Raw genomic sequence first — 27,373 nt, 5'->3', positions numbered from 1 at the left:
ACTGTCAATGGTCTCCCAGGGCAACCAGATAAAGTTCAGCTCAACCAACCTCCAAGGCCAGCTGGACCTTTCTGTACTTCATTGAATCTGAGAGGCAACACATTGCTAATGAAACTATGACAAGCCAATGCCTGTGAACCTTACCTTTTACCTTGAAACGCCATCTAGGGGCCTGCACCTACTTACTCTTTATCCATCCTTCAAGGCCTTGGCTGGAAGCCACGTATCCTTCCTCTGAACTTACACCACCTCGTCTCGAGTGTGTCTATCATTTCCTACCTGCTATTATAGGGGCTTGTGAACGTATCTATCTTAACTCCTCTGTTCTAACTGCCTTAGGGGCAAAAACCCTGTTTTATTTCTGTTTGTGTCCCCCCCCCCATCCCAGTAGCTCAGTTTCCCCCCAGGTGGGGGTCAAGTTCATATCACACAAACTGCACGGCATGTACAATACCTTCACTTTATTCCAGTCTCCCCACCCTTGCACAAAGGCAGAGAAGCAAACAGAAGTCTTTAAGGTTACATTTCAATGAGTCTGAGAAGAAACCAGATTCTGTAAGCAGAACATCAGAAAATAAAGAACGCTGAATCACTATATGTGCTGACTGTTGGAAACTGGCCTGAAGGGTTCTATGCGCATGAGCTGCAGGGAAGTAGCCCTTTCTGCATCATCTCGTGCTGTTTCTGCCCAAACTCCAAGCAGATAAAGGAGGCACTCTTCTCTCTGACCTTTTCCATGGCTTACTGTCAAACTGCCCAATGTCCCATGCTAGGAGAGGTGCTAAACAGCTTGAAACGGCATGCCACTCGGGCAGACCACCACCTTGCCATTAAAAGGACACAGGGCTCTGTGGATAGAGAGAAAGGTGTCCATGAAAGAATGTTGTATGAAAAAATACTGCAGGCAGGCACACCAGCTGTACCTGAGAGAGAACTTGGGAGCATGTAAGGAGATGAACAACCGGTAGCTTTTCTCCCCAGGGATTTGGGGGGTTTACAGTCATTCAAGCTTTTTAAAAGTTGTTGCTCTAAACTCTGGGTCTATTTAAAATGTACACTTGAAGCCTCACCATGTGTTTATAACTTCTGCTTTTCTCTAGGGTATCTGTCATCTGTGGCTCCTTGAACAGTCTGCATGGAAGTAAGTCTAGGACCCCCTCCTCAATCAGCAAATGGCTTGTTTCTTCCCTACGGCTTGATTGTTTACAAAGCCACTGGAATAAGGAACCCAGGAGGAAGCGGGTGGGGGAGAGGGAGAGAATACAGAACAGTAGACTAGGAAGCTGCCCTATTTTAAGAAATCCAAATCCAGTCCTACGAAGAAACGAAGAAACGTCTGCTGATTTCGCTGATTTTGCCACCCTCGGAGTCACAGAAGGGTGGGTGTGCTCTCATAGAACCGGCCGGAGGAGAAAGAAACTCACTGGAAGGAGAGAGTCGTCGGCTGGGGAACGCGTGGAAGGGCCCGGGCTCCAGGCCGCCTCACTCGACCTTCCGCAGGTGGTGAAAGCTCTGCACAGTCCTGTCCACGGCGTCATCCATGCTGACCAGTGGCCGGTAGCCCATGACCTTTTTGGCTTTCTCACAGCTGTAGTAGTGGAATGTGCCAGCCAGCGCGACCCGCATGGGTGTGAAAGTGGGCTGAAGCTGGATTATGGGACTGATTACCGTCACCAGGAGGGACACCAGGAGGGCTAGGTAGTAGGCCACCCAGTAGGGGATGTGGTACTTGGGGGCCTCGTAATTGAGGCCTGTCAGGATGCGGGACAGGAAAGTCCAAAAAGGGATGGGCTCATCGTTGGTGATGTGAAAAGCCTGCAGGGGGGAAGGAGAAGTTAGGAACTGCTCCCCAGCAGGATGGCGCAGCAGGCCATGCTTGGAGCTTGGAGCTCAGCCAGGACCAATATTTTGAGAAACCAGTGGCCACTCCCTGCCTGCCCGCCCCAGTTCCTTTGCAAGGCAGCTCAAAAGTGAGGCGGTTATTAAGCCTACACAGATCGCAGCATTTCACGTGGTCCTCAAGTCTGCAAATATGAGCCAGTGGCTGACAGGCCTTTTTGATTTGCAGCTGCAGGCAGCTTTCAGGCGATGACAGGATTTCAAGCGAAGCTTAGATTGCACTTGGGAAGGTACGTTTGTTAATTTAATAATTGTGTTAATCATGGTAAATGCAGTAAATCATCTTATCTTCAGATGCAACGAACGGGTCATATGACATTTCTGAAATGTGCTGTCTTTGGTGTAAACTAAAAGCCATACCACCATACCCCCGCCACACTGAGAGTTACAGGAGTGGGAAAATGGCAGAGGTCCAGGAGAAAAAAATGAGGCCCAAATACGGGGGATTCCAAAGGTAGGAGTGAGAAACAAAGAAGACGGGGGCCCTAGGAGTGGGAGTGAAACGAGCCCGCGTGTGCTCTCTCATCTCTGCGTGAGAGCTGACCTCACCCTACCAGAGGGGCGCAACCGTGGCCCAGTGGGATCCTAAAGCAGGTTTGCCAGGATGCAGGGTCACAGAAGCCATTTGCCAGTGGGTCCGATCACTGGGAGGAGAATTGTGAAGGCAGGCGGACACACAGGGCAGGAAAGGGTGGGCCGGCTGCTGCCGAGCAGGTAGAAGCAGGTGCCTTACCTTCCCACCCAAGGCTGTGTCTCTGGAGAGTTGCTCTGCAGCCAGGATGTGTCCGTGGACCACGTTCTCCACGAAGGTGAAGTCCACCAAGTTCTCCCCGTTCCTGCAGGTGCACAAGGAATGGGTTCCCTGCACCGGGAGCACGTAGCTGCACACCTGGTAGAGCCCCTGCACATGGACCCAGGGCCAGGGCCCGCCTTGGCAATGCCGGCCCCTGGCACACCTGGGCATCCATAACAGTTGAAGATGTGCAGGAGGCCAGGGCTCCTAGGCCCTCAGGGCCAGTGGGATATTTAAGGGCCCACCAATGAATCTGCAAGTCCCATGCCCTGCGTGCTCCATCCCAGTGTGGCCAACACTGGTATTGTCTGCTCTGGGCTCTAATTAGGGCAGCAGCTCTGAACTCCCTCCAGGGCACTCTGGGCTAATGCCTTGCTCTGGCCTCAGAGTTTTCTACTATCTCTTTCTAATCCCACAGCAGGGAAGCCAAGTGAAAGGCAGGGAGGCAAAGTGGCAAGGCACAGGGATAAAGGGGGAAAGAAAGGGAGAAAAGAGAAGGAAGGAAGGAAGGAAGAAAGGAAGGGAGGGAGGGGGGAAGGAAAGGTATACTGGGGACACAGTCCCAGTCTCATCACCTGCAGCGGCCCTCCCACCTGCACTTGCCCAGAGGAGGAATATTAACACCTCCCCCGCCTTCCTAGATGCAAGGAGAGCGAAGGGCTTGGCCCTTAACCCTGGGCCAATTGTTTCCCCTCTGAGCCTGTTTCCGGAATTTCCAAACAGGGACACAAATATTTTCGCAGCCTACCTGAGAGGGTTCATGGGGCAGAAGCGTGTCCTGCCACAATCCATGTCTCCCTGGAACCTGTGACTATGACCTTATCTGGAGATAAGGTCTGTGAATATGTAATTAGTTTAGATGATGTCACACTAGAGTAGGGTGGGCCTTAAACTCAATGACTGGTGTCCTCATAAGGGACGTTTGGATACAGACACACAGAGAAAAGAATGTCATGTGAAGATGTAGGCAGAGACTGAAGTGACGGGTCTACGAGCCAAGGGACGCCAAGGGATGCTGGCAACCACCCGAGACTGGGAGAGAGGCCTGGAACAGACTCTCCCTCAGAGCCTCCGGTGGGGGCCAACCCTGCGCACACCTGGATTCTGGAGTCCTGGCCTCCATCACTGGGAGTGAATCCATTTCTGTTGTTCTAAGCCTCATTTGTTGTGGCAGCCCCTGGAAACGAACAGCGGGCAGTAGAGAAGGCCACGGAAGGAAAGAGCCGACTGTGTCCAGGGCAGGGGGTGCGGGTAGGAGGAGAGCAGCCAACTTACCCGATCATGAACTTCATCTTGCCTTTCCTGGCCGCCTCGATGAGAATGGGGACCAACTGGGGGTCCCCTGGGCCAAAAATGCCATGAGGGCGGATGGCTGTGGTTACGAAATTCCGGTCAGGATCGTTGGCACCCAGGACCGCCTGCGGGAGAGCAAAGGGACCTGTGGGCTGCAGACATGCTCCCCGGGGGACAGGTCCTCGCACGGGGGCACGGACGCCGCCCACTGCCCTGGGCTGCAGACCCACGTCAGCGACACTTACAATTCGGGACTACTTCTGTATCCCTTTCCCCACTCCAACACCCAAATCTGAAAACACAGGAGAGAGCTGGGTCGAAACCAGTAGAATCCAACAGAAAGGCCTGGGTTTGGGTTTAAACACTAAAATGCGTGAATGCAGCAGTTTGTGGAAAATATCTGAGAGATCCAGTTAATGAGTTAGCTGGGGGCCTTCAGTAAGGCTGCTGCCACCAAACCAGCTCCTGACTTAAGCTCCATGTGCCAACTGTACGTTTCCACCAGTCCTGGGCTGTTGTGGTCAGAACTGAGTACCACCTCCTAGGAAGGGACTCTGATGAACCCAACTGGGCCAGGAAGAAGGGGCTGAGAAGGTGGAGGGTGTGGGAGAAACAGGGCAGCAACTCAGTAGCTAAACAGATGAACCAACATGTCGGGTGAATCCTCAGAGCCATGTTCTGTGTGGCTTAATGTACAAGCTAGAACTTAAGGGTTTCACGTACAGAGAAACAAGTTTTGTCTCAAAGGGAACAAAACTTCCCAAAGGATCTGATAGGTTGTTGTTAAAAATGGGGATCACGATGGTACTGCTGCCAGGGCTGTGTGCTGCTGAAACGAGATGGCCCACCTCACCTAGGATTTCTACTCTGTGGTGGCAAAATCCTTGTTCACGTTTTGGTCCAGTGAGCTTAAGCTACTTGTTGACTGCATTCACAATGATCGGAGTTACCCGAAGGTGGAGCTGCCTCTCCTCTCCCCACCAGGCCCTGGTCCCCACAGCGACGGAGGAAATGACTAAATAAGCCTTCAAATGCCCTCTAGCCGAGGCTCATCTCTGTTACTAAAGAGAAGAAAGCTCCAGGAGTCCTAGGTAACACCACACTCCATCTATTATCTGTCAGCACGTTTGAGAGCCGACAGCGGCTTGACATCTGCCGCCAACTGGAGGCTCCAGGACAGTTACTGCCAGAGGCGTTTACAGGCTTAGCTTATTGCCAGCAGAGCGCCCAAGAGTCAGTGCAAGTGACATGACGATGGTCTGAACCACAGCTGCCACTTGCAGCACCTGAGCCCAGTGGGCGAGAGACCCAGGAGCCCTGGAGGAGGGTGCACGGGGCCCAGTGGAAGCTTTAGCGCTCCTTGGGTCAAGTCTGAGCAGGTGGGAGCTACGTGAGGCTCTCTGTGCTCCAAGGAGCAGGCGGGCAGACCCAGGACTGGAGCTGGCAAAAGGCTAGGCCTCCATCCGCTGCAGTGGGAAGCCCTTGGGTCTCCCGGCAGATGAGCTCTTTTGGGACTTTCTGAGTTGGAGTAATAGCAAACAGATGGGAGGCGGCTGACACTCGGGCTGCGCAGGGGGACTCTGGCCAATTTGGCGTTAAGCTCTGGTTCCATACGTACCGGCTGCGAAAGAAAACCTCAGTAGGCGTGGCCCGCTGCCAACAGCTGGGAGAGGCAAACTCACAGCTGCCTGGCTAAGGTGAGCTGCCTGTGGCCGATGAGCGTCCATGGCCTGCAGTATCGGGTGTCCTCAGGGTAATATTCTCCTGGACGTTAGTCCCGGAGCTGGCTACTGTCACAGCCTCTGTTACTTGGCCCAGACTGCTGCTACAACCAGGGGCTCCCTGGTGAAGCTGGCTTGCCAAGTGGAAAAGTACTTTTCCTTAAAATAAAGCAAGAGCCTTCCATTGTTTAACTTCAAAAAAAAAGGAGGGAGGGTGGGAGGGAGGGAGATGCAAGAGGCAAGAGATATGGGAACATATGTATAACTGATTCACTTTGTTATAAAGCAGAAACTAACACACCACTGGAAAGCAATTATACTCCAATAAAGATGTTAAAAAAAAAAGGACAGGGGGTGCAAGAGTGCCACTAGGAAGGTGTGTTCAAATCAAAACACACTTGAGTGTTTAGCCTGAGTTCTGCCTGCCACTTTGGGTCGTCATAAATTGTCTGATTTCTGGAGCAGTTCAGTAAACTTGCATGGTATAGATGTTGAGTGCAGGCTCTAGAGCTGCGCGACCTCAGGAAGCTTCCAAATCTCTCTGCACCAACTGTCCTCCGCTGTAACCTGGTGACGATAACAGTACCTGCCTTACGGGGTCATTGCGAAGTTTAAATGAGGCAGCTCCTCATAAAATACACAGAGTAGCGTCTGGCCACGTTAAGCTATTATGTTATTATTTTTTCTGTTACTATCTTTGAAATTGAATTCCATCCACAAATTTTACTTCCCAATTTACATATTAGGCTTCAGAATACTAACTTCCTATGTTCATAAACATTCTTCTTAAGAATCTAAATTCTGTAGACGTTCATGGACCTCGTCTGTCACTCACTCAACCAGTTCGCAGGTACGTACTCTCTCCTGTAAGATCTTCGTCTCCGTGTAGTAGTCAATGGGTTTCATGGCATAAGGGAGGTCTTCGGTTCCATTTTTGATGTCGACACCCTCAAAGATGACACTGGCACTGCTGGTTAAAATGAGTTTCTGGCAGAGGAGAACAGAAGATTTAAAAATATGAGTCAGGAACGATCGCTGTTTAAACACCACGATGGTCATGTAGGAAAGAGAATCAAATGGCACGTGTTCACAACCCTTGCCCCATACAGATTCTTTACTATGATGCCTTCCCTTTTCAGGCCTTCTTAAAATAATGCAAAGATCACCATCTTTTGCAGGTATGAGGATTTGAGACACATTATGGTATCACACTCTAAAACAGTGAATTTCACATTTTCCCCCCTCTTATCACAACCAAGGGATAGAACAGACTTCCATTATTCATGCTATCTCACTATGGGAGTGATTCTCCATGGGGGAAGGATAGCCCACAAACTTCGAGGGAGATGCCTGTCTGCAAAAGACCCTGGTGATTCCGATCCCAACCTTGGCACGTCAGCACACACGAATGGGCACATGCACATGCCCACTGGTGAAATGCTATTTGAAAGGAAGTTGCTTTCTTACGAGGGTTCCTAGCTTCTAGCTATCTGGTTAAGGGCAGCCCATTCTAAACTGAACACCATTAGCTCGAATCACATCTTTATCACTTTTATTCAACATGGTCCTGGAAGTCCTAGCCAGCATGGTAGGATAAGGGAAACAACAAAGTATAATGATTTGAAAAGAAGGAACAAAATTATTGCCACTTACAGGTGTTGCAAATGTCTACATACAAAGCACTACGAATATACAGAAAATATTAGAGTTCAGCAAAGTTGCTGAGTACAAAATCGATATACAAAATTTAACTGTGCTCCTACGCAGTAGCAGTTGAAAATGTAATGTGAAAGATATTTCAACCACCAAAAGCAAGGTACGTGGAATAAATTTAACAAAAGATGTACAAAACCTTTATGAAGTAAAGTATAAAGCTCTATTGAAAGGCATTAAAGAGAGAGATAAATAGACATATTATGTATGTATTTATGGATACGGAGACTCAATATTTGAAAGATATCAACTCTCTCCCAAATTACCTTTAGGTTTGAGGCAATTACAGTAACATTTCCAACAGGCTTTATCAAGGAACTCGACAAGCTAGTTCTAAAATGTATATGGGCGAGCAAAGGGCTAAGAATACACAAACAAATTATTTTTTTTTTAATTTTGTAAAATATTATATTTTCATGTTTTTAAACATCTTTATTGGAGTATAATTGCTTTACAATGGTGTGTTAGTTTCTGCTTTATAACAAAGTGAATCAGCTATACATATACATATGTTCCCATATCTCTTCCCTCTTGCGTCTCCCTCCTACCCTCCCTATCCCACCCCTCTAGGTGGTCACAAAGCACCGAGCTGATCTCCCTGTGCTATGCGTCTTTATTCCTGTCCAGCCCCTAGGTTCTTCATGACCATTTTTTTTTTTAGATTCCATCAAGGGACGACATCTATTTGTTTCATTGGTCTATTACTTGTCCTTGAGCCATGTCTGTTGCTCAATAAATGAATGGAAAAAAGCAGTTGTTCCTTCGAGAGTGGCATGGACATATATACACTACCAAATGTAAAATAGATAGCTAGTGGGAAGCAGCCATATAGCACAGGGAGATCAGCTCGGTGCTTTGTGACCACCTAGAGGGGTGGGATAGGGAGGGTGGGAGGGAGGGAGACGCAAGAGGGAAGAGATATGGGGATATATGTTTATGTATAGCTGATTCACTTTGTTATAAAGCAGAAACTAACACACCATTGTAAAGGAATTATACTCCAATAAAGATGTTAAAATAACAAAACAAAACAAACAAAACAAAACAAAAAAACAAAAACAGCAGCAGTGTAATTCACAGAGCTCCAGTTATACAAGCATGGTAGAGAGTAGTAAGGAGTCTGGGATTCGGCATCAGAGGGTCTGATGTCTCAGTCTGGTTCCTCACATATTAAGCAACATTAGTAGCCCCTGGTTACCTATGGAGGAGCAAATCAGGTGACAACTGCAGGAGAAAGGGTCTTGTCATTTGCAAAGCGTAAGGGGTCACGATTACTATAACTGATCCTTTCCAGGGCACCGAGCCCCAAAGAGCTCCTTTCCCGCCTGTTCTTGTTATGCCAGCTGGCTCACTTCAGTCTTTTTTCTTGTTCACACAGCATCTGTGGCATATGTCACTGTGAGAGTCGGGGGTTTGGCTGATAGGAAGCTGTTTTGTCCAGTGGCTGGTGCCCCATAAAGGTGATCCAGAGAACCAGGGTTTATAACAATGCAGCAAGCTACAATGTGGTGGACACTGTACCCTCTCGGGTCTGAGTTATAGCAGGTTTCTATTGGCTAAAATGAAATAGTTTGTTTTCCTTTGAAAATATAAGCAAAGTCTGGAAAATAGTATGATAGTTCCTTAAAAGGTTAAACACAGAATTACTGTATGATCCAAGAATTCCACTTTTGGATATTTACCCCAAAGAAATGAAAGCAGAAAGTGGAGCAGATACTTGCACACCCATGTTCACAGCAGCATGATTCACAATAGTCAAAACTTGGAAACAGCCCTGGTGTCCACCAAGGGATGAATGAAGAAACAAAATGTGCTCCATCTCTACAGCGGAATATTATTCAGCCTTGAAAAAGAAGGAAATTCTGACACCTGCTACAGCATAGATGAACCTCGAAGATGTTACGCTAAGTAGAGTAAGTCAGACAGAAAAGGCCACATGTTGTTTGATGCCACTTCTATGAGGTTCTTAGAGTCAAATCCACAGTGACAGGAAGCAGAATGGTGGGCGCCAGGGGCTGGGGGAGGAGGGAACTGTTAGTGTTTAATTGGTACAGATTTCAGCTTAGGATGATGAAAAAGTTCTGGAGACGGAGGATGGTGGTGGTTGTACAGCAGTGTGAATGTGCTCAATGCCAGTGAACTGTACACTTAAAAATGGTTAAAATGGTAAATTTTATGTTTTATATATATTTATATTATATATATATATATATATATTTAAGCCACAATAAAAAAAAATACAAGCAATTTCTAAATTTTGTAGCTCTTTAACCAAGACTAATAAACCTTAGGGTCCTCAGATGGTCTGTTCAGATGCTCAGCAGGTCCCAGGGCTGAATTTCTAGGCTCTTCACAACACTTTAGGAAGCAAGCCTGGCTAGGCCCAGGAAGAGAACAGAGCCCTGGTCCCCACACACTTGGAAAGGGCCATCACACGTTCCTGACAGCACTCATTCCAGCCTTCCCCTTACCTGAACCCCAGCCTCTTTGCAAGTTTCAATGACATTCTTGGTGCCAACGTAATTTACTCTGTAAAAGAGTTCCTTGTTGTTACCGGATGGTGGGGGCGATGCGCAGTGGAAAACTGTGCTTACACCTTTCAGAGCTGGGTACAGATCCTGGAGAAGCAAACAAAGACCAAAAAATCACTCCTGCTTTACACAAGTAAACACCCTCCTCACATTACCACTCTCCAATCTGGGGCATGTAGGTGTCTTGCCCTTTAATAATTCTACAATCAACACAGAAATACATTCTCATTGTAAAAGAGTCAAACAACACATAAGTACATGGCACAGAAACCATATTGTCCCTTTAACCGCCCCCCTCCCCATTACCTGGGCCCAAATAAAAACTGGTTTGGGGCAAGAGAAGCCTGTGGGATCCAGAGAAAGGCAGCATCTTTGCCTTTGTGCCTCATGGGTGGTGGGTGGGTGGGGCACAATTCAGGGCACCTGGAGTTAAAGCTCCTGGGGAAGATGAGCCCATAGATACACATTATGAATCATATGAAAAGACAGTGTAAATCCCCAATACACAGCAGCATTCCTTTCTGTGAAACTAGACATAAAACAGTAACCTGAGACAAAAACATGGACGTTCAATTTATTGCTACAGGGAAGCAGAGCTCCTGAGATCAATGGCTGATTGCAGATCTGGGGCAGGAAACAGACAAGATAAGCCAGGAACACCTTGTCGCACCAGAAAATAATTCCTGTTGAAAGGACTCGAGAGCCAACCTGAAGACGCTCCCACTAGCCAAAAAAGAAGGGACAATTTGATCCCCAGTAAGAGTAAGAATTCCTTTTGCAAAGTGGCAAATAAAGGGAAAGAGTCAAGCATTTAATCTGCACAAGGTACAAAGATTTGAGCTAAGAAATAAAGAGAGAATAATAGCGTGTCACCATTTTGTGAAACCTTAACTAAGTAATAAGATCTAGGAATGATCAATAGATACTAACATCACCAAAAGAAAGACAACCATGAATTATGTGCCTAGATCCACCGATTATTAGCATTTTGCCACAATTCTCTCTATGTAGACATGATGGTTTTCCTTGAAACCATTTGAGAGTAAGCTGTAGACATCATGCCACTTAGCCTCTCAAGTCTTCACCATCCTCCTAAATAACCACAAAACATTGATTGTATGCAAGAAATGTAACAGACAGGATACTCCTATCCAATAATTAGTCTCTATCCAAACTTCCCCAACTGTCCCAATAATGTCCCCTCAATTTGGACTAGTCTTTTAGATTTAATACTTTTGGCAAGAATGTCACACCAGTGACATTATTATCTTCTCAGGGCATCACCCAGGAGGAGCAAGACGGCTGTCTGTCCCACCTTTGGTGATGTTGATCCAATCATTTGGTTAACGTGATGGCTGCCAGATTCTGCCCATCAAAAAGGTACCTTTCCCTCTGTGTAATCCACTACTATTATACTTTGTGAGGCTCAAAGTGTCCCAGATTTGGCCAGTGGAGGCTCTTCAAATTGGTTCCTGTGTCTTTTTGACATATTCTCATTAGTTTTTGAGTACTTCCTTAATTTTGTCCTAAGAAAATATTCCAGGCTCACCTTATACTACCTACCCCTGCCCCAGAGTCCTGCATAGGCTATTTTCCCAAGAAGCCCTGGCTCCTATTATGGGCAATGGCGTATAGAAAGCAAAATCTGAGCACTAGGTGTGCTTATGGCTATTGGGGTATCAATCCATGATGCCCTAAAGGAAAAAAACCAAACCAGAATCAGATGCAGTCTTTACTCCACTAGAAATATAATACAAAGCATAGATATGACTTCAAATTTTGTAGTAGCCACATTAAAAAAGGAAAAAGTGGGAATTCCCTGGCGGTCCAGTGGTTGGGACTCTGTGCTTCCGCTGCGGGGTGGCTGGGGGGGCCTGGGTTCAATCCCTGTTCAGGGAACTAGGATCCCGCGAGCTGTGTGGCACAGCCAAAATAATTAAATAAATAGAAGTAAAAAATAAAATAACATAAAAAAGTAAAAAGAAACAGGTGAAAATAATTTTAATGTATTTAATATAATCTACACAGACATGTTCAACAACACCACGGGGTTGAAATCTGCAAGATCCAGACCATGGTTTATGATAAGCATCCATTATTCAATGAACAATCTAAAGCTTTAAAATGTGAAAGGGAACTTATAAATTAAGAGAGACTTAAACACTTCATTCCTGTCCTGCCCCTTCAGTTGACTGCAATATTCCTCAACCTTTTTGGTTCCTTATTTGGAAAGACAACTATACAAAAACATTGTGAGACATTCAGAGATATCTGAACACTGGTTAGAAATTTAGGAATTGTCAATACGTTTTAGGTGTGGTCATGGAGTTGTGTTTTTTAAAAGGATTCTTATCTTTTAGCAACAAATACTGAAATATTTACAAAAAAAATGACAAGATGTCTAGGTTTGGCTTTAAAATAATCTGAGGGTGCGGAGGGGATACAGATGAAACAGGCCTGGCTGTGAGTGGATATGGAATAGAGGGAATCTATAAAATATTATAAAGACAGAAGGAGAAAGAACACATGGAGGAGAGACTAAGAGACATGTAGAATATAACGAAAGACTTTACTGTATGTCCAGTAAGGCTTCCAGAAAGAATGGGGGTAGAGTCAATATTTGAAGAATTTTCTCAAAATGAGGCCCACTAGGTGCTGAGTAGGATTCTAAAAGAAAACTAAAATTCAGACCTAGAGATATTCTCTACAGACCATAAAGGACAAAAAAGAAAATCCTAAAAGTCATGAGGAAAACTCAGCTGACCTACAAAGGAACGATGCTCAGATTGAGCGATGGGGGGAAAACTGTGAAACTAGAATTCCACCTGCAGCCAACTAGCATTTATGAGTGAGGGGAAAATAGAGACATTTTCGGGCATAAAAGGACTCAGCGAGTTTACTGTGTACAGATATTCGCTGGGGAGAATGCTACAGGAAATGCTTCAGCAGGAAGAGGAAGGAACCTGGGAGAGAGAAATGGGATAGGAGACGTGCTGATGAGTGGAGACTTCAGTTCATCCCTCCCTCGTCCTTCACCATCTTCAGGGTGAAGAAAATCTGGAAACGAAATACTGGCAACGATAGCATGGGAGTTGGGGGGAAGTGGTTTGGAGGGGAGCTGAAGTTTGCTAAGGAGCCTGTCTCCTTTGAGGGGACATGTCAGTGATCAAATGCAAGCATATCCCTGCCATCAAGGAGGGTACATTCTCTGGGCGGGGGGCACAGATACCTAAGTTTACACAGAGTATATCAGCTAGTGCCAAGTGTTACACAGAAACACAAAGCAGAGTAAGGGAGATCCAGAGGGGCTGGATGCTCAGCATAAGGTGCTCAAAGACTTACAGGAATTTCCCGAACAAGCTCTGCGGTTCACGAAGAGCATTCCTGACAGAAGGAGCAGCGAGTGCAAAGGTCCCGAGGCAAGAACTCAGTTGGTGAGTTTAAGAAGCAGTAAGGAGGCCTGTGTACCTGGACCGGAGCAATGAGGGGGAGTGTGGGAGCGGGTGAGGTTGGATCACGCAGGGCCTTGTGGGTGATTATTCAGGTCTGTATGTTTGCTGTAAATAGGACTGGACACCCCTGGAGGCTTCTGAACAGAGGAGCCCTGAAGTCTGATTTATGCGTTAAAAGGGTGGTGGCTTGGACCAGGGTGGTAATGGAAGGGGTGAGAAGTTGATGGATTGGAGATCTACTTTGAGAGTGGAGTCAACAAGATTTGGTGATGGATGGGATCGAGGGTATGGAAGAGAAAGGAATCAAGGATAAATCTAAAGTTTCGGGCCAAAGCAATCCGAAAGACAGAGTGGGCATTTATCAAGATGGTGAGGACTTTAGTAGGAGCAGGTTGGCTGTGGCGGGGGAGGGGGCCAGCTTGTAGCAGGGAGCCAGGAGCTGAATTTTAGATACAGCACAAAGAGAGATACCCAGCAGGCAGCTGGAAAGATACGAGGCTGGAGATCTCAAGCTTGGAGCTTATCAGCTTCTAGACTGTATTTAATCTGTGAGCCAGAGTGGATTCACCAGGACACTAAGTGTGCTTGGAGAAAAGAGATCTAAGGAATAAGCCCTGGATCCTGCCAAGTTTAGAAATTACAGAGATAAGGAGACTGAGGAGGGGCAATTGGTGAGGCAGGAGGAGAAATGAGCGGGTGGTGAGTGAAGAAACTATCAGATGCTGCGGAAGGGTCCAGGCAGATGAGAAGCACGGTGTGGCCACCAGATCTGGTCACTTCCAGGTCCCTGGTGGCTGCGTCAGTGGCTGTTAGGTGAAGACCTAGCTGGAGTGCTGCTATGAGGCAATGGAGGGAAGCAGTCAGAGGTGCTGAGAACAAATGGCCACGAGGGGAAAGTGGGGCAGTAGCTAAGGCCGCATCAGGGTGTTCTGTTTTCTTAAGACGGTGATGCTGTGCTGATGGCTGGGATCTGGTAGAAGGACAACCTGCTGATCAAGGAGAGAGGGTGGAGAATCCCTAGAGGAATCACCAAGTAGGGGAGAAGACACGGGCTCTAGCTGCTGCCTGGACCATTTCCAGGGCTAAGCACGTGCAGAGTGTAGGTCTGTGGATATGGTGCCGGAAGGTACATGGGCCGCTTGAAGACCACGACCGTGAAGAAAGAGGCAACAAGCTTGTATTTTCTTCTCCAGCCCCGTTTGGCTGCACAGAGACCCCCCCAGGGAGGTAGAACTGGATTTAACCAGGGCTGGGGTTTAACCCAGGAAGTACAGCATGATGGGGCGGTTTATGTGTCCATGTGGCTGTCTCCATTCTTCCAGCAGACACTAGTCCAGGGGCTGCTCTGAAGATATTCTGTAGCTGTGGTTAACATCTACAATCAGTTGACTTGAAATCAAAGGAGACTATCCTTGATAATCTGGGTGGGCTTCATTCAATCAGTTGAAAGGCCTAAGAGTAAAACCTGCGGTTTCGGTAAGAAGAAAACCTGCCTCAGGACTGCCTGAGCTTCCAGCCTGCCTGCCTGTCCTGCAAATTTCAGACTTGCCAGCCCCCACAATCCATGTGTCCCTGGTTATTTCTCTGGAGAACTCTGACTGATACATACAATGAGAAGAAAAGGGTAAGAGGGCTGAGAATCATGCAAGAGAAAATCAGCCATAGACTTGGCAGGGAGGCTCTGAATGGGGTGAGGGATAGTGGGAAAGGGCCAGATGCCTGGGTGGGTCACAGACCTGGTAGAGTGGAGGTCTTAGAGGCTGTGAACTGGAAAGGCAGGAGCTGGGGCTCACAGTGCAATGCCTGTAAGTGAGATCACGGAGAGGACACACTTACTGGGGATGACCGAGGTCTGGGTCTAGGGAATGACAACAGGAGTGGAGGCCACGGCGAGGGTACTGGCAGGATCATATGTGTGAATGCTGAACCTGCCAACAATTATGATGAGGTTGACCTTGGCCAGGAGCTAAAATCACTGAGAAATGAGATGGAGTCACCTGGGAAAGGGAGAGGGTGGCTGTGGGTCATGGCCACAAGGAAGGCTACTGGGGTATGTACAGCCTGCTGGTATTACCTTCAAAGCCAGAGGGAGCTCACGTCAGGGTCAGAGAAGCAGTGATGACGAACAAGGAAGACTTCTACCCCATCTCCAGGCCCACAGGTGGGGAGGGTGGGGTAAAGAAGACAGCCTGGAATTTGACAGGGCTGCAGGGGAAGCCATGGCCTTAAAATCCAAAACAAACAAATAAAACTATAGCCAATGATGCCAGAGCCAAGAAGAAGAGCCCAGTGACAGGCTGAAGGAAGCCACGGTGATACATACAACAGGCAAAGCACTGTCTCCAATAGAAAGGAATTACACATCCCTAGGGAAAACAAGGTGAAGCCAAAGGCAAATGAGCGAAGGTCACCGACACGCATTTCACAGGGGAGGATCAGCAAAAGGCATGGAGCCCAGCCACCCATGCAGGGAGGACACGTGACACTAAGCATCACTGAGGTAGCACTTCACACTCTCCAGAATGGCAATACCAAAAAGTCTAAGAATACCAAGTGCTGGCCAGGACATGAGCAATCGGGATCCTACCACATGGCTGTTGTGAACTTAAATGACAACATCTTAAAATTCAAAATATTAACACCCTTATAACTCGGCTAAATCTTGAAAACATTAAGGGAAAGAAGTCAGTCACAAAACGACAAATATTATGATTCCACTTATGTGAAGTGTCCAGAATAGAGATGGGAGATGTATGGTTGCCAAGGGCTGGCGGGGGGGTGGGGAGGACAGGAAACGGGGAATGACTGCCAGCAGGCCTGGGGTTTCCTTTTTGGGTGATGACAATGTTCTGGAATTACGTAGTGGTGAGGGATGCGTCACTTTGTGAACAGACTAACACCCACTGAATTGTGCACTTTAGACATGTGAAATTTATGGAATGTGAATTATATCTCAATTAAAAAAAAAACTCCAGCAATTGCACTTTTGGATACACACTCTGGGGCCGCAGTCGGCACACTATGGCCCGTGGACAACTTTTTGTAAATAAAGTTTTATTGCTACTCAGCTACACCCACTCATTTATGTATTGGCCACACTTACCTTCGAACTACCAGGGCAGAGTGGAGTAGGAGTGACAGAGATGACAGTTACTCATTCTCACTAGTAACAGTGTGGGTGTGTGTTAAATTCTTTCCTATAACTTTACAATTTTTCAAAAAAACTTTTCTTTTGGAAACAACAACTTGGCTGGCCTCTGAGCAGGGTCAGTCTGGTAGTCTCCCTTCAGGGGCCTGGGGCAATCGGCAAGGCTGGGTGGTCTGTTACCTGTTGGCTGCAGAGGTCGCCCAGGAAGAACTGCACGCGGGGATCGTCGAACCCTTGCCGAATGTCAAACACGTTGACAGCGTAGCCTCTTGCCAGCAGCTGCTCCACCATGTGCTGCCCCAGGAACCCAGAGCCTCCGATCACTGTGCATTTCATGGCCTGCAGAAAGGGAGGGATGGCAGGGGGGATGGGTGTGCTGAGAACTGGAAGCTATTGAGGGCCTGGACTCACAGACCCTGAGCCACTGCGATGGCAGGTCCATCGCTTAGTTTGAAACTCTTCTTGAACCAAGTTGGAAGCTTCATATAATTCTGGTGTCCTATCACCAATGCCAACCTTCTCTCCTGCGATCAGGAGAGACAGGATAGCAAATGATACTGAGGCAGACTTTGGTTAGACAGGACAACCTGAGGGGAGTGCCCTGGCGGTCCAGTGGTTATGACTCGGTGCTTTCACTGCCGTGGCCCGGGTTCAATCCCTGGTCAGGGAACTAAGATCTCACAAGCCGTGCAGTGTGGCAAAAAAAAAAAAAAAAAATGACACCTTCTTGCTCCCAATAGCTGATCCATGGGCACTTCTAAGGCAAAAAGCAAACAAACAAACCAACCAACCACACACATGAACGGAAAAACAAAACAAATCAAAACATGCCACCCACTCAATTGACAGTGTGCACTTAAAATATCAGAAAGAAGAAAGCAGAGTTTCCTTACTTGCAGGGGAAAGTCAGCCCCCTTTGCTCCCCAACCACTATAGGGCTGGCTGTGCGGCTTTGGGCTCGTCACCTAACCCCTTCTCGCCTTAGCACATCCATGTAAGTCTGTGCTGTCGCCTGATGGGATCTCCTGGTGGGGCTGCAGGGAGGATGGGTGAGCTGTCCATCAGCCAGGCCCAGGGCTTTGCTTCCCCTTCCCTGAGCTCTGAGGAAGTTGACAAATTAGGGGAGAGCTATGGTGTTTACATTTCAGTTTCCGCAACACGTGCACTCTTTTGGCTAAATTCCAACTCTGGTAATTGGGGATAAAGGAAGGACAGTGCACCACCTGCAGGCACTTAAATATTCTGACTCCAGGGAGTCGATGCAAAACTGTAGCTGGTGTACGCTGATGAAGCTGGCTATAAGGGTCCCCGATGAAGGACCTGTTATATCCCTCCTCCCTGGGGTCTTTGGAAAACCATATCTGGGCTTCCTTCAGATGACAAACCCCCATTCTTCCCTGAGCTCACGTACAGTAAATCAAAGTTGGGGATGGTAAGTAGAGATCTTAAAGAAATTCTGCTCCTGATTAAAAAACCAACCAATAGGGCTTCCCTGGTGGCGCAGTGGTTGAGAGTCTGCCTGCCAATGCAGGGGACACGGGTTCGAGCCCTGGTCTGGGAGAATCCCACATGCCGCGGAGCGGCTGGGCCCTGTGAGCCACAACTACTGAGCCTGCGCGTCTGGAGCCTGTGCTCCGCAACAAGAGAGGCCGCGACAGTGAGAGGCCCACGCACCGCGATGAAGAGTGGCCCCCGCTCGCCGCAACTAGAGGAAGCCCTGGCACAGAAACGAAGACCCAACACAGCCATAAATAAATAAATAAATAAAAATTAAAATGGAGATTTCTTTAAAAAAAAAAAAACCAACCAACCAATCAACCTGCTATGTATGCCTTAAATGCCTATATAATTGAGACATGCAGGAGACTACAGGGGTGCCAGAGCCTCTTCTATGGATCTGCCCCTCTCAACCTGTCGTCCCATCTGGAATGGTATTGTTACTGGAGTCCACCAGGCCATCTGTAGATGGCTCTGTAGCTTTAGCATCATTTGTTCAGGCATTTGTAATCTCCTGACAGAGTCAGCCTCACTATGCCACCCACCCCCCCACCAAATTATCTTTTAAGCCCATTCTTGTCTATGCTTCAATTACTGCCATATACATGTAATCATAGCACGCTACATTATTTGCACCTTTACTAAAATTTCTAACACACCCCCAGGTCATAGGCAAATGAAATTATACAAATCCCACTTGATCCCCCTTTCGGCAATCCCTTCTCCTCCCACTCCCCCCAAGTCAGCTGCACAGGCAAATGCAGTTTTTTAGAATAACTCTGAGCCTCCTTGCTTCCCAAGCTACTTTTTCTTGGTTTAGTAAAAGTTTGCCTGAGCCCAAAGAGAGTCTGAACTAGACATGTCTAAGGGCATCCCAAAGGATTTCAGAGTCTCTTGTTTATATTATCTGCAATCTCTAGTTACAGTTGTTTCAAAAGGTTGATAGTCTAACTTTAAAAAAATCAAATAACCTTGCTATTATGTCCAGTGCAATTTCGTTTCATGATTTTAAGTGTGAGCAATCCGTACTCCTCTCTTTGACAGTGACATGGATTTTTTTATTATATTGAAATGTTGCGCCAATACTGCCTGGGAAGCGTGGGTCAGCAGCTGTGCCACAGAGAGTTTTGTAATGATGAGAACGGAGCTGGCATTTACCCCAGAAAAGTCAGATGTGGGATGGAACCATGGTATTCGGTTACAGGAGATCATGTGAAATAACCACTTAACTTTTCATGGCCATGAAAGATGGTATGGGGCAAGTGGGCCCAGCAGACAAGAAGGAATATGCACTAACAAGTAAGAATGAAACTCCAGACTGGAAACAGGTAGCGAGACTCAAGAATGGGTTACTGCCGGGAGTTATAAAATCGACATCTTGGAGACAGTTTTAAGAATAGGAAAGAAAGCCATCTAGACATACTATTTCATTGCAATATGATCTTGAGATAAGAGAATGCTACAGGTCACTGGGTTTATTCCAGCCTTTTCTGTTTTCCCTTGTCTTTAGCCGTGGGCCGTTTTCTCAGAGAAGTCTTACACAGAATGTATATATAAGTTAGGGTGAAAGTGTTCTTTTTATTTTAGTACTTTGTGTAACTTTTACTTCCTATAAAGTCAATCAATGAGAACGAACAACCATCCGAATCCAGATCTGTTTTTGGTTGCTGAGTATCAGTAAAATCCTGATTCACACAAATAATGAACTACAGATGGCAAGGAGCTCTGGTGGTTTGTCTGAGCACTAGAATCTCAGATTAACCCTCAACTACGGAGGCATAGAGAAGGCCTTACTCTGAGCTGTACACTAAAACCAGGGTGATCTGGTGACCTCTGGCAACCTCCTGGGAATCCTTAATTTACTAACATTTGATATAAACACGTTTTTTACTTTGGTGTGATTTCATTTCTGAAGTGTTCGTTCAGCAAAAGTGAATCCAACCCACCCTGTGCAGATCTTTATGGAAAAATCTCCAAGAGGCCTGACAATTCCTTCAAGTCCCTTCTGACACTTGCGATGCTAGATTTTAGGAGGCCTTGCTACCGCCCTTGTTGGCCCTGGAAAGGCTTCTGCCATTCTACCCAGAAGCACAGTCTAACCTGCTGGAGGCCACGTGAAGGCAAACCGAGGCACCCAGCTGACAGCCAGCAGTTACTGCCATGTGTGTGAGGCTGCCTGGAACATACACCTCAGGGTCCCCACGAGAGCGGCTGCGAGAGCAAGCCCAGGGGAGACCCACCAAGGAACCCCCGCCCCCCGCTGGGCCGAGCCCAACCGGTAGAATCGTGAACAAAGAAATGGGTGTTGTTTTAAACCACTACATTCTGACAGAGTTCGTTACACAGCAATAAATAACTGGTGCCTTAAATAAAGATATATATCTTCTATAAAGAAACAATACTCAACATTGATTGATTTAATAAATGAACCAAATACGATTTTTAACCCATAGCTACATATCAATGTCTTGTTGGTATGTATGTGCTCGACTTTCCCCTTACCTGGTTTTGGTTAACCCTTTTCGTACTCACTTTTGGAATGTCTTCTGTCAAATGTGTCCATGTGCCCTGGTCTCGTACTGGCTCACCAGCTGCTTGTTCCATTTCAGCTGCAAATTTGGCCCTGTCTGCAGTCAACTTTTCTCTCCTTAAAGACATATTTAGAGACAGACATGTTATATAAACTGAAACATCTTTTAGCTGTTAGTGTTTTGTGTGGATGCCCCCCCGCCACACACACACACATGGAGTTTTCACAAAGAGCTCAACCACAGCTTCAGCTGCTGGATGAAGCACTCAGCGAACATTCCTGTGATGCAGGCTGCCCTCAGAGAAGGGCCTGACTGGGCCCATAACTCACTGTATATTTGGCTACAGGCAAAACAGGAAGCCAGTTAAATAATCTCATTCATCAGTTACAATGAAAAGAATATGTCTAACATCCCAGCTTTTCCCACAGCACTTCAATTATTGTCTATTTCTCTCGTGTCGATCAGTAGACTAGTAGACGGCGGCAGCGCAGTGGGAAAACGCACAGACCCGCGGAGGCCCGGGTTCCAGTCCTGCCACTGTCAGAAAGTGTAGCAATCTGCTCAAGCCATGTCTCTTGGCTGCAGCTCAATAAAACAGACTCAGTGCTCATGCCCACGGTGCCAGGGCATGGGGTGCTGGGAGGAGGAGGAGTAAGAAGAGACAGAGCTCTCCTTCCTGGTGGGATTAAAGCCACCCTGACCACACATAGAACTCAGAGTGTCTGGGGCCATCAGAAACCCTCGGGAAGTGGTCAGAGAATGGTGGGGACCCAGCAGTTCATAACCAGGAGACAGTAGCGAAGCATAGCAGGTGATAAAGTCCCACAACAAGACCAAACCACTGAATTGCAAACAAAGAGAAGCCGTTCAATTTGGGGTTACAATGCATTTGGTCTTGCATCTGCTTTCTTGGCAGTGGTCAATTCACCTAAGTCACAGATCCCCTAACACCGGGGATGGCAAAATCCATGACAAAGAAAGTCTAACTGCTTGCAAAAGGCTAGATTCAGAGAACACTCTTCAGTGAGGAGGTGGCAGGCAGGCAACCCAATTACACACACACACACACACACACACACACTCACTGCCATGTGTCCCTGTAGGAGCTGATTTTGTGGCCTGGAAATGGATGTTAGGATCCTCAATGTCTGATGGAGCCATTTTGGGGAAACATATTTCTGCAACCATAATGGAAGTTATCAGGAAATATATTTCAAAACCTCATTTTTCACAGAACTTTTTAGAACGCACATTAATGAATAAGCAAAGTTCACCTGTAGTTCTATGCTTATCCCGTCTGTCTTGTACACCATAATCCTCTTTGTGTTGGCAGATGGCCCTGTCATCTGTTCTCCCTAAACAGATGTGGCTGGTGAACTTTTTATTCATTTGGTTCAATGTGCATCAGCCAGGGAACAAGGATCTGGGCGCCTGCACCAAGGCCTAGCGAACAGTGTGCCTAGAGGTCCTGTCTTGCTCACCACTATATCCTGGCCCTCACACATCCACTGGACTCATGAATACACGGTGTGTGTACGCACCCATGCTTTCTGCTTTCAACCGCATACACACAGACACCCATCTAAGATGCAGGAGCTTCACTGGGGGCAAATGGGTTTGTTATTTTTCTGGTGGTGTTACACTCACCAATACCCACTGCTGGTTTCTTACTCAATCTCTCCTGATACTCAGGGAAGCATGAGGAAATGAGAGGGCAGACAGCATTTGGAGTGCTGTGGTCACAAGCCCAGGGACACCTGGAGCCCCCAGAAGTTGGCAGAGGCAGGAAGGATCCTCCCCTAGGGCTTGCAGAGGGAGCCTGGCCCTGAAACCTGGATTTCAGACTTCTAACCTCCAAAACTGTGAAAAAATAAATCTCTGTTGTTTGAAGCCGCCCACTTTGTGGTACTTTGTTATAGCAGTCCTGAAATCCAGTTAGCACAGCCGCCAATTCCACAGCTCCCCTGTACTACTACAAAAGCAAGAAGCCTTAAAGCCTGTTCCCTTCCTTGATCTCTAGGGGAAGACCTGGGAGGTGAAAGAAGAAACCCTTCCTGCTCCCGTGGATCCATAACATAACTTTCAAATAATGCACATACAATTCTCAGCAAACCAGCCTCTTGTAAAAACAAAAACAAAATCAAATCTAATTTGTCTCAAATTATATACAAATTATTTTAAAGTTTGTAAATACTGTAAGCCAGATAAGAATTTTGGTGATACTTTAGTTGTCTCTAGAGGCTGGGTACCCAGGTCTAGCCTAGGGAATGAATCAGATCCCACTGGCAGCCCCCCTCCCCTGCAACCTAAATCCCCCATGTGATATATGTTCCCGTCCAAATGAACACCAAGAATAGTTGTGATTTAACAGACATTTCTCCAAAAGAGATATACTTTACAGATGACCAATGAGCACATGCAAATATGCTCAACCTCACTAATCATCAGGGAAATGCAAATCAAAACCACAGTGAGCAATCATCTCACACCTGTTAGGATGGCTATTATCAAAAAAACCCAGAAAACAGAAAATAACAAGTGTTGACAAGGATGTAAAGAAACTGGAACCCTTGTTCACTGTTGGTGGGAATGTAAAATGGTGCAGCTGCTGTGGGAAACAGTATGGTGGTTCCTAAAAAAATTAAACATAGAATGACCATAGGATCAAGCAATTCCACATCTGGGTACATACTCCAAAGAACTGAAAGCAGGGATTTGAACAGATATTTGTACACCCATGTTCATGGCAGCACTATGAACAGCAGCCAAAAGGTGGAAGCAAGCCAAGCGTCCATTGATGGATAAATAGATAAAATGGAATATTATTCAGCCTTAAAAAGGAAGGAAATTCTGGCAACTATGGAATGGGAGAAAATATCTGCAAAACTTATATCTAATAAGGAGTTAATCTCCAGACTGTATTAGGAACTTCAAATCAATAGTTAAAAAAAAAAAGAAAAAAAAACCCAACCCAAACTAATAACCTGATTAGAAAATGAGCTTAGGACTTGAACAGACATCTCTCCAGAGAAGACATACAGATGGCCAACAGGTACATGAAAAAATGCTCAATGTCATTAATCATCAGGGAAATGTAAAACAAAACTTCAATTAATACCACTTCACCCCTGTCAGGATGGCTGTTATCAAAAAGTCAAAAGATAAGTGTTGGCAAGGATGTGGAGAAACTGGAACCTTTGTACACTGTTGGTGGGAATGCAAAAACGATACAGCTACTGTGGAAAACAGTATGGAGGTTCCTTAAAAAATTCAAATAGAACCACCAAACCACCATATGATCCAGCAATTCCAATTCTGGGTATATATTCAAAAGAGTTGAAGCCAGAATCTTGAAGAGATATGGGTACTCCTAAGCTCACTGCAGCACTATTCACAATAGCCAACATGCAAACAACCTAAGTGTTCATTGATGGATGAATAGATAAAGAAAATGTGGTATATACACACAACGGAATACTATTAAGCCTTAAAAAAGGAGATTCCACTATATGAGACATGGATGAACTTTGAGAACATTATGCTAAGTGAAATAAGCCAGTCACAGAAGGACAAATACTGCATGATTCCACTTATATGAGGTATCTAAAGTAGTCAAATTCACAGAATCAAAGAGTGGAATGGTGGTTGCCAGGGACTGGGGGAGGGGGAAAGGGGGAGTTACTGATCAATGGGCAGAAAGTTTCAGTTAAGCAAGATGAGTAAGCTCTAGAGGTGTGTTGTACCTATTGTACATTCAAACATTTATTAATATGGTGGATCTCATCTTAATTGTTCTTACAACAATAAAATAAAAATGAAAAGAAGGGACATTCTGACACATGCTACAACATGGATGAACTTAAGCTAAGTGAAATAAGAACCTTGGAGACATTATACTAAGTGAAAGAAGCCAGACACAAAAGGACAAATACTATATGATTCTACTTACATGAGGTCCCTAGAGTAGTCAAATTCATAGACACAGAAAGTAGAAGGGTGGGTGCCAGGGGCTGGGAGAAGTGGGAGAATCGGGGAGTGATGCTTAGTACGTATAGAGTTTCAGTTCTACGAGATGAAAAGAGGTCTGGAGACGGATGGTGGTGATGGTTGCACAACAATGTGAACATACTTAATGCCACTGAACTGTACATTCAAAATGGTTAAAATGGTAAATTTTCAGTTCTGTCTATTGTACCACACATACACTCACACGAACAGCTGTAAGTGAAAAAATAAGACCCCAAAGAGCAACGTTCTAAGGGCTGGCATTGTTAAGGTTCACACATCAGAAGCCTCAAGTCTTTTTCCTTTAAAATGATAGGTCTCTGAATTAAAACCAGTACGTATGCCCTTGTTCCTCTATACACACTGGGACAAGGTCTTAGGCTAAAAAGAATCTAGGAAGAGAACCATCTTCTATTAGGGAAACTCAAGTGCCTGGCTCCACTTCTGGGCAAGGCGGAGGAAGGCCACTGATAGGATTAGATACAGAGAGAAGGGAGTGAGCCCATCACCGCCTTCCTGCTGGGGAGAGTCCCCAGCTAGTGAGTCCTGGGGACAAAAGGACGGGAAAGTCTGTCCATTTCGAACCAGATAGAGACAAGTGTTCCTTCCTTCGCAAATGTGGGAGACCAGGCTCTTTGTGAGGGGGAAATCCAGAGCAGCTCAGAGGGGTGTGTTGGGGTAGTTGGGGCCTGGCCTGCTGCTGTCCGCAGACTCAGTGCAGGAAGCTAAACTGTGGCCACCGCGAGCTCGGTATCCTAGTCTGTGGAAGAACGACGCCTGTCTGTGCAAGAAAACCGCCAACAGCATCCAAGGCTTCCCACCACTTCCCCCAAAGTCTCAATCAGCTCAATCTTGTCCTTTCATGGATCTGAGGTGTCTCTGTGCTTCTGTCAGTCATTCATCTCTCTGCTGGTCTATTTACTTTTAGGACCCAGAAAGGCCCTGATTTTGAATTCGTGGTGGCCACTGACAAAGCCAACAGCCTGCCTGAGAGCTTTAGCTTATGCTGTTCCCTCCACCTGGAATATCCCCCCTGTCCTCTCCACAGTGAGATGCTCTGCTCAGCTGTCACCTCTGTGACACCTCCTCCCCCTCCCCAGGCAAGGTGAGCAGCTTCCTCAGAACAGGTTTCTGTCCTCATCCCAGCATAGCACACAGCTTTAGGCTTTCTCCCCGCCACATCTGTCCTGGCCCGCCAGGCTGTGAGCCCCTGGAGGGCCAGCAAGGACCCTGGAATGGAGAGTACGGGTTGAACTGTGCTGCTGCGGCTGGTCTAAGAGGCCTCATCTGTAGAGCAGCGATCCTTCCCACAGACTTCAGAGTTGCTGTAGGGCTGAAACAAGCCCCAGGGGTAAAAGGGGAGCTGTAACTTGTCAAAAAGTTGTAAAAAAAAGCACCCTGGTGTCAGCTCACTCACTCATACATTCCCTCGTTCACAAGGCCATTGCCAAACAGAACCTTGCACAGCACAGACATTCAGGGAGTCCAGCATCTGGGGTGGGAGTCAGGCTTAGCAGAACATTGCAGAAGTGCCTTTGACTTCCGATGAGGGTAAACCCAGGCGGGGAGGCGATCCCTAAGTCAAGTTCTAAGGCCCTGGGGGCGTGAGTCAAACAGAGGGGGTGGTTGTCTGGCTTGTACTCATAGGGAGGCTGCTGCTGAAGGCCTGAAGTGGGAGAGGAGCAGCAGAGGTGGGAAAGAGAAAAGAAACGGCATTTAAGGGGGAAAATGGATAGAACTTGGAGGCTGGTTAATGGGAAGGGGGCACGAAAAGAGTCAAATATGACTGCAAGGTTTTGTACCTGGTTTATGCTCAAAGAGGAAGAGGGTAAAGGGCAGAAGGTCGGCGAACACTCTCGTTTAACGAATGTCAATAAACCTCAGGCTTTTTTCAGCCTGAGAAACTTATGCTTTGTCCCCTGCCCAGAGGGGAAGCAGGTAAGGGCTGAGAGCCAAGAAGTGCCCTTACACTGAGCTGGCTGAAGGCAGACCGTGGACCTCCAGCTCCACTGCCGCAGCAGCTCCGTCTCATCTCATACCCTGGCGCACGTCCCCTTGTAATTCTCCAAGCAGGTCTCACACTTCCAAAACTCCTGTGACTTTGCTCAGGAGGTGTCTCCGCCTGCAATGCTCCTCACTATCCACCTTGAGTGTTTGGGTGTCAAAAAGAATATATTTTGATGACCTGCTCCCTCTCACGCTCATATCTGCTTCACTCCCTTCGAAGTCCGCTCCCAGGCCTCCAGCTCACTTTCCTGGGCTGCTTTTAGCCAGGCGAGAACTAAAGTGATCCTGTCTTGGAACCTACTTGAGAGGCAGGGGGCGCTCTTGAAGGGACACGCTCAAAGAAAGAGCCTCAGCTGCATTTGGCCGCTAACTCCCAGACGTCCGAACCTCTGCGACAAGGCTTGGCACGTCCCTTCCCTTCTCTGGGTCTCAGTTGCCCCGTGAGTACAGTGTCTGCTCCAACACGAAAGGTCACGGTCTTCTCTGGCCTCTCTGACCCTAACTCAATCTCAGGCCAGACCAGAGAGTCCCCGACCCGGATCGCCCCACCCAACCCTTCCAGTCCTGTCGCCGATACAAGGACGAGGTCGCAACCCTTACCCGTCCGTAGGCGGCCCCCTGGCTGTCCCCAGCGCGTCCGCAGCCTGCACCCTCACAGCTCCAGCGGCCTGCAGCCACCCTTTTCTCCCCGCCCACGTGAGCCGAGGATCTGCCGAGGCTCTTCCACCAAGGGAATTGGCTCGGTTCGGTGCTGGCTCAGCCAATCAGCGCTCGCGGCGTGAT

The 27,373-nt window shown here is 47.1% G+C and overlaps 1 protein-coding gene across 1 annotated transcript; it reads right to left on the bottom strand.

The window, feature by feature from the left end:
* Window positions 1-446: 446 nt before the first annotated feature.
* Window positions 447-27,274, bottom strand: NSDHL (NAD(P) dependent steroid dehydrogenase-like). Its single transcript, XM_068533611.1, has 8 exons — window positions 27,191-27,274; window positions 20,580-20,694; window positions 16,731-16,889; window positions 9,891-10,037; window positions 6,565-6,693; window positions 3,968-4,110; window positions 2,633-2,735; window positions 447-1,815 (listed from the first exon to the last, which is right to left on the bottom strand). The coding sequence occupies exons 2-8, from the start codon at window positions 20,649-20,651 to the stop codon at window positions 1,483-1,485; spliced, it is 1,086 nt and encodes a 361-aa protein (XP_068389712.1). The 5' UTR covers window positions 20,652-20,694; window positions 27,191-27,274; the 3' UTR covers window positions 447-1,482.
* Between the last annotated feature and the right edge of the window lie 99 nt (window positions 27,275-27,373).

The sequence above is a fragment of the Eschrichtius robustus genome, chromosome X, assembly GCF_028021215.1.
Source record: "Eschrichtius robustus isolate mEscRob2 chromosome X, mEscRob2.pri, whole genome shotgun sequence".
Classification (NCBI taxonomy): Eukaryota; Metazoa; Chordata; class Mammalia; order Artiodactyla; family Eschrichtiidae; genus Eschrichtius; species Eschrichtius robustus.
This window is presented reverse-complemented; position numbering and strand designations above follow the sequence as displayed.

What these genes read in the sequence shown, in the direction of transcription:
- NSDHL (XM_068533611.1), bottom strand. Translation starts at nt 20,651, where the DNA reads ATGGAACAAGCAGCTGGTGAGCCAGTACGAGACCAGGGCACATGGACA. An exon ending in GCAAAGAGGCTGGGGTTCAG is followed by an intron (nt 6,694 to 9,890) that starts GTAAGGGGAAGG and finishes CTCCTCTGCCAG; the next exon opens with AAACTCATTTTAACCAGCAG. An exon ending in CGAAGATCTTACAGGAGAGA is followed by an intron (nt 4,111 to 6,564) that starts GTACGTACCTGC and finishes GCTCTCCCGCAG; the next exon opens with GCGGTCCTGGGTGCCAACGA.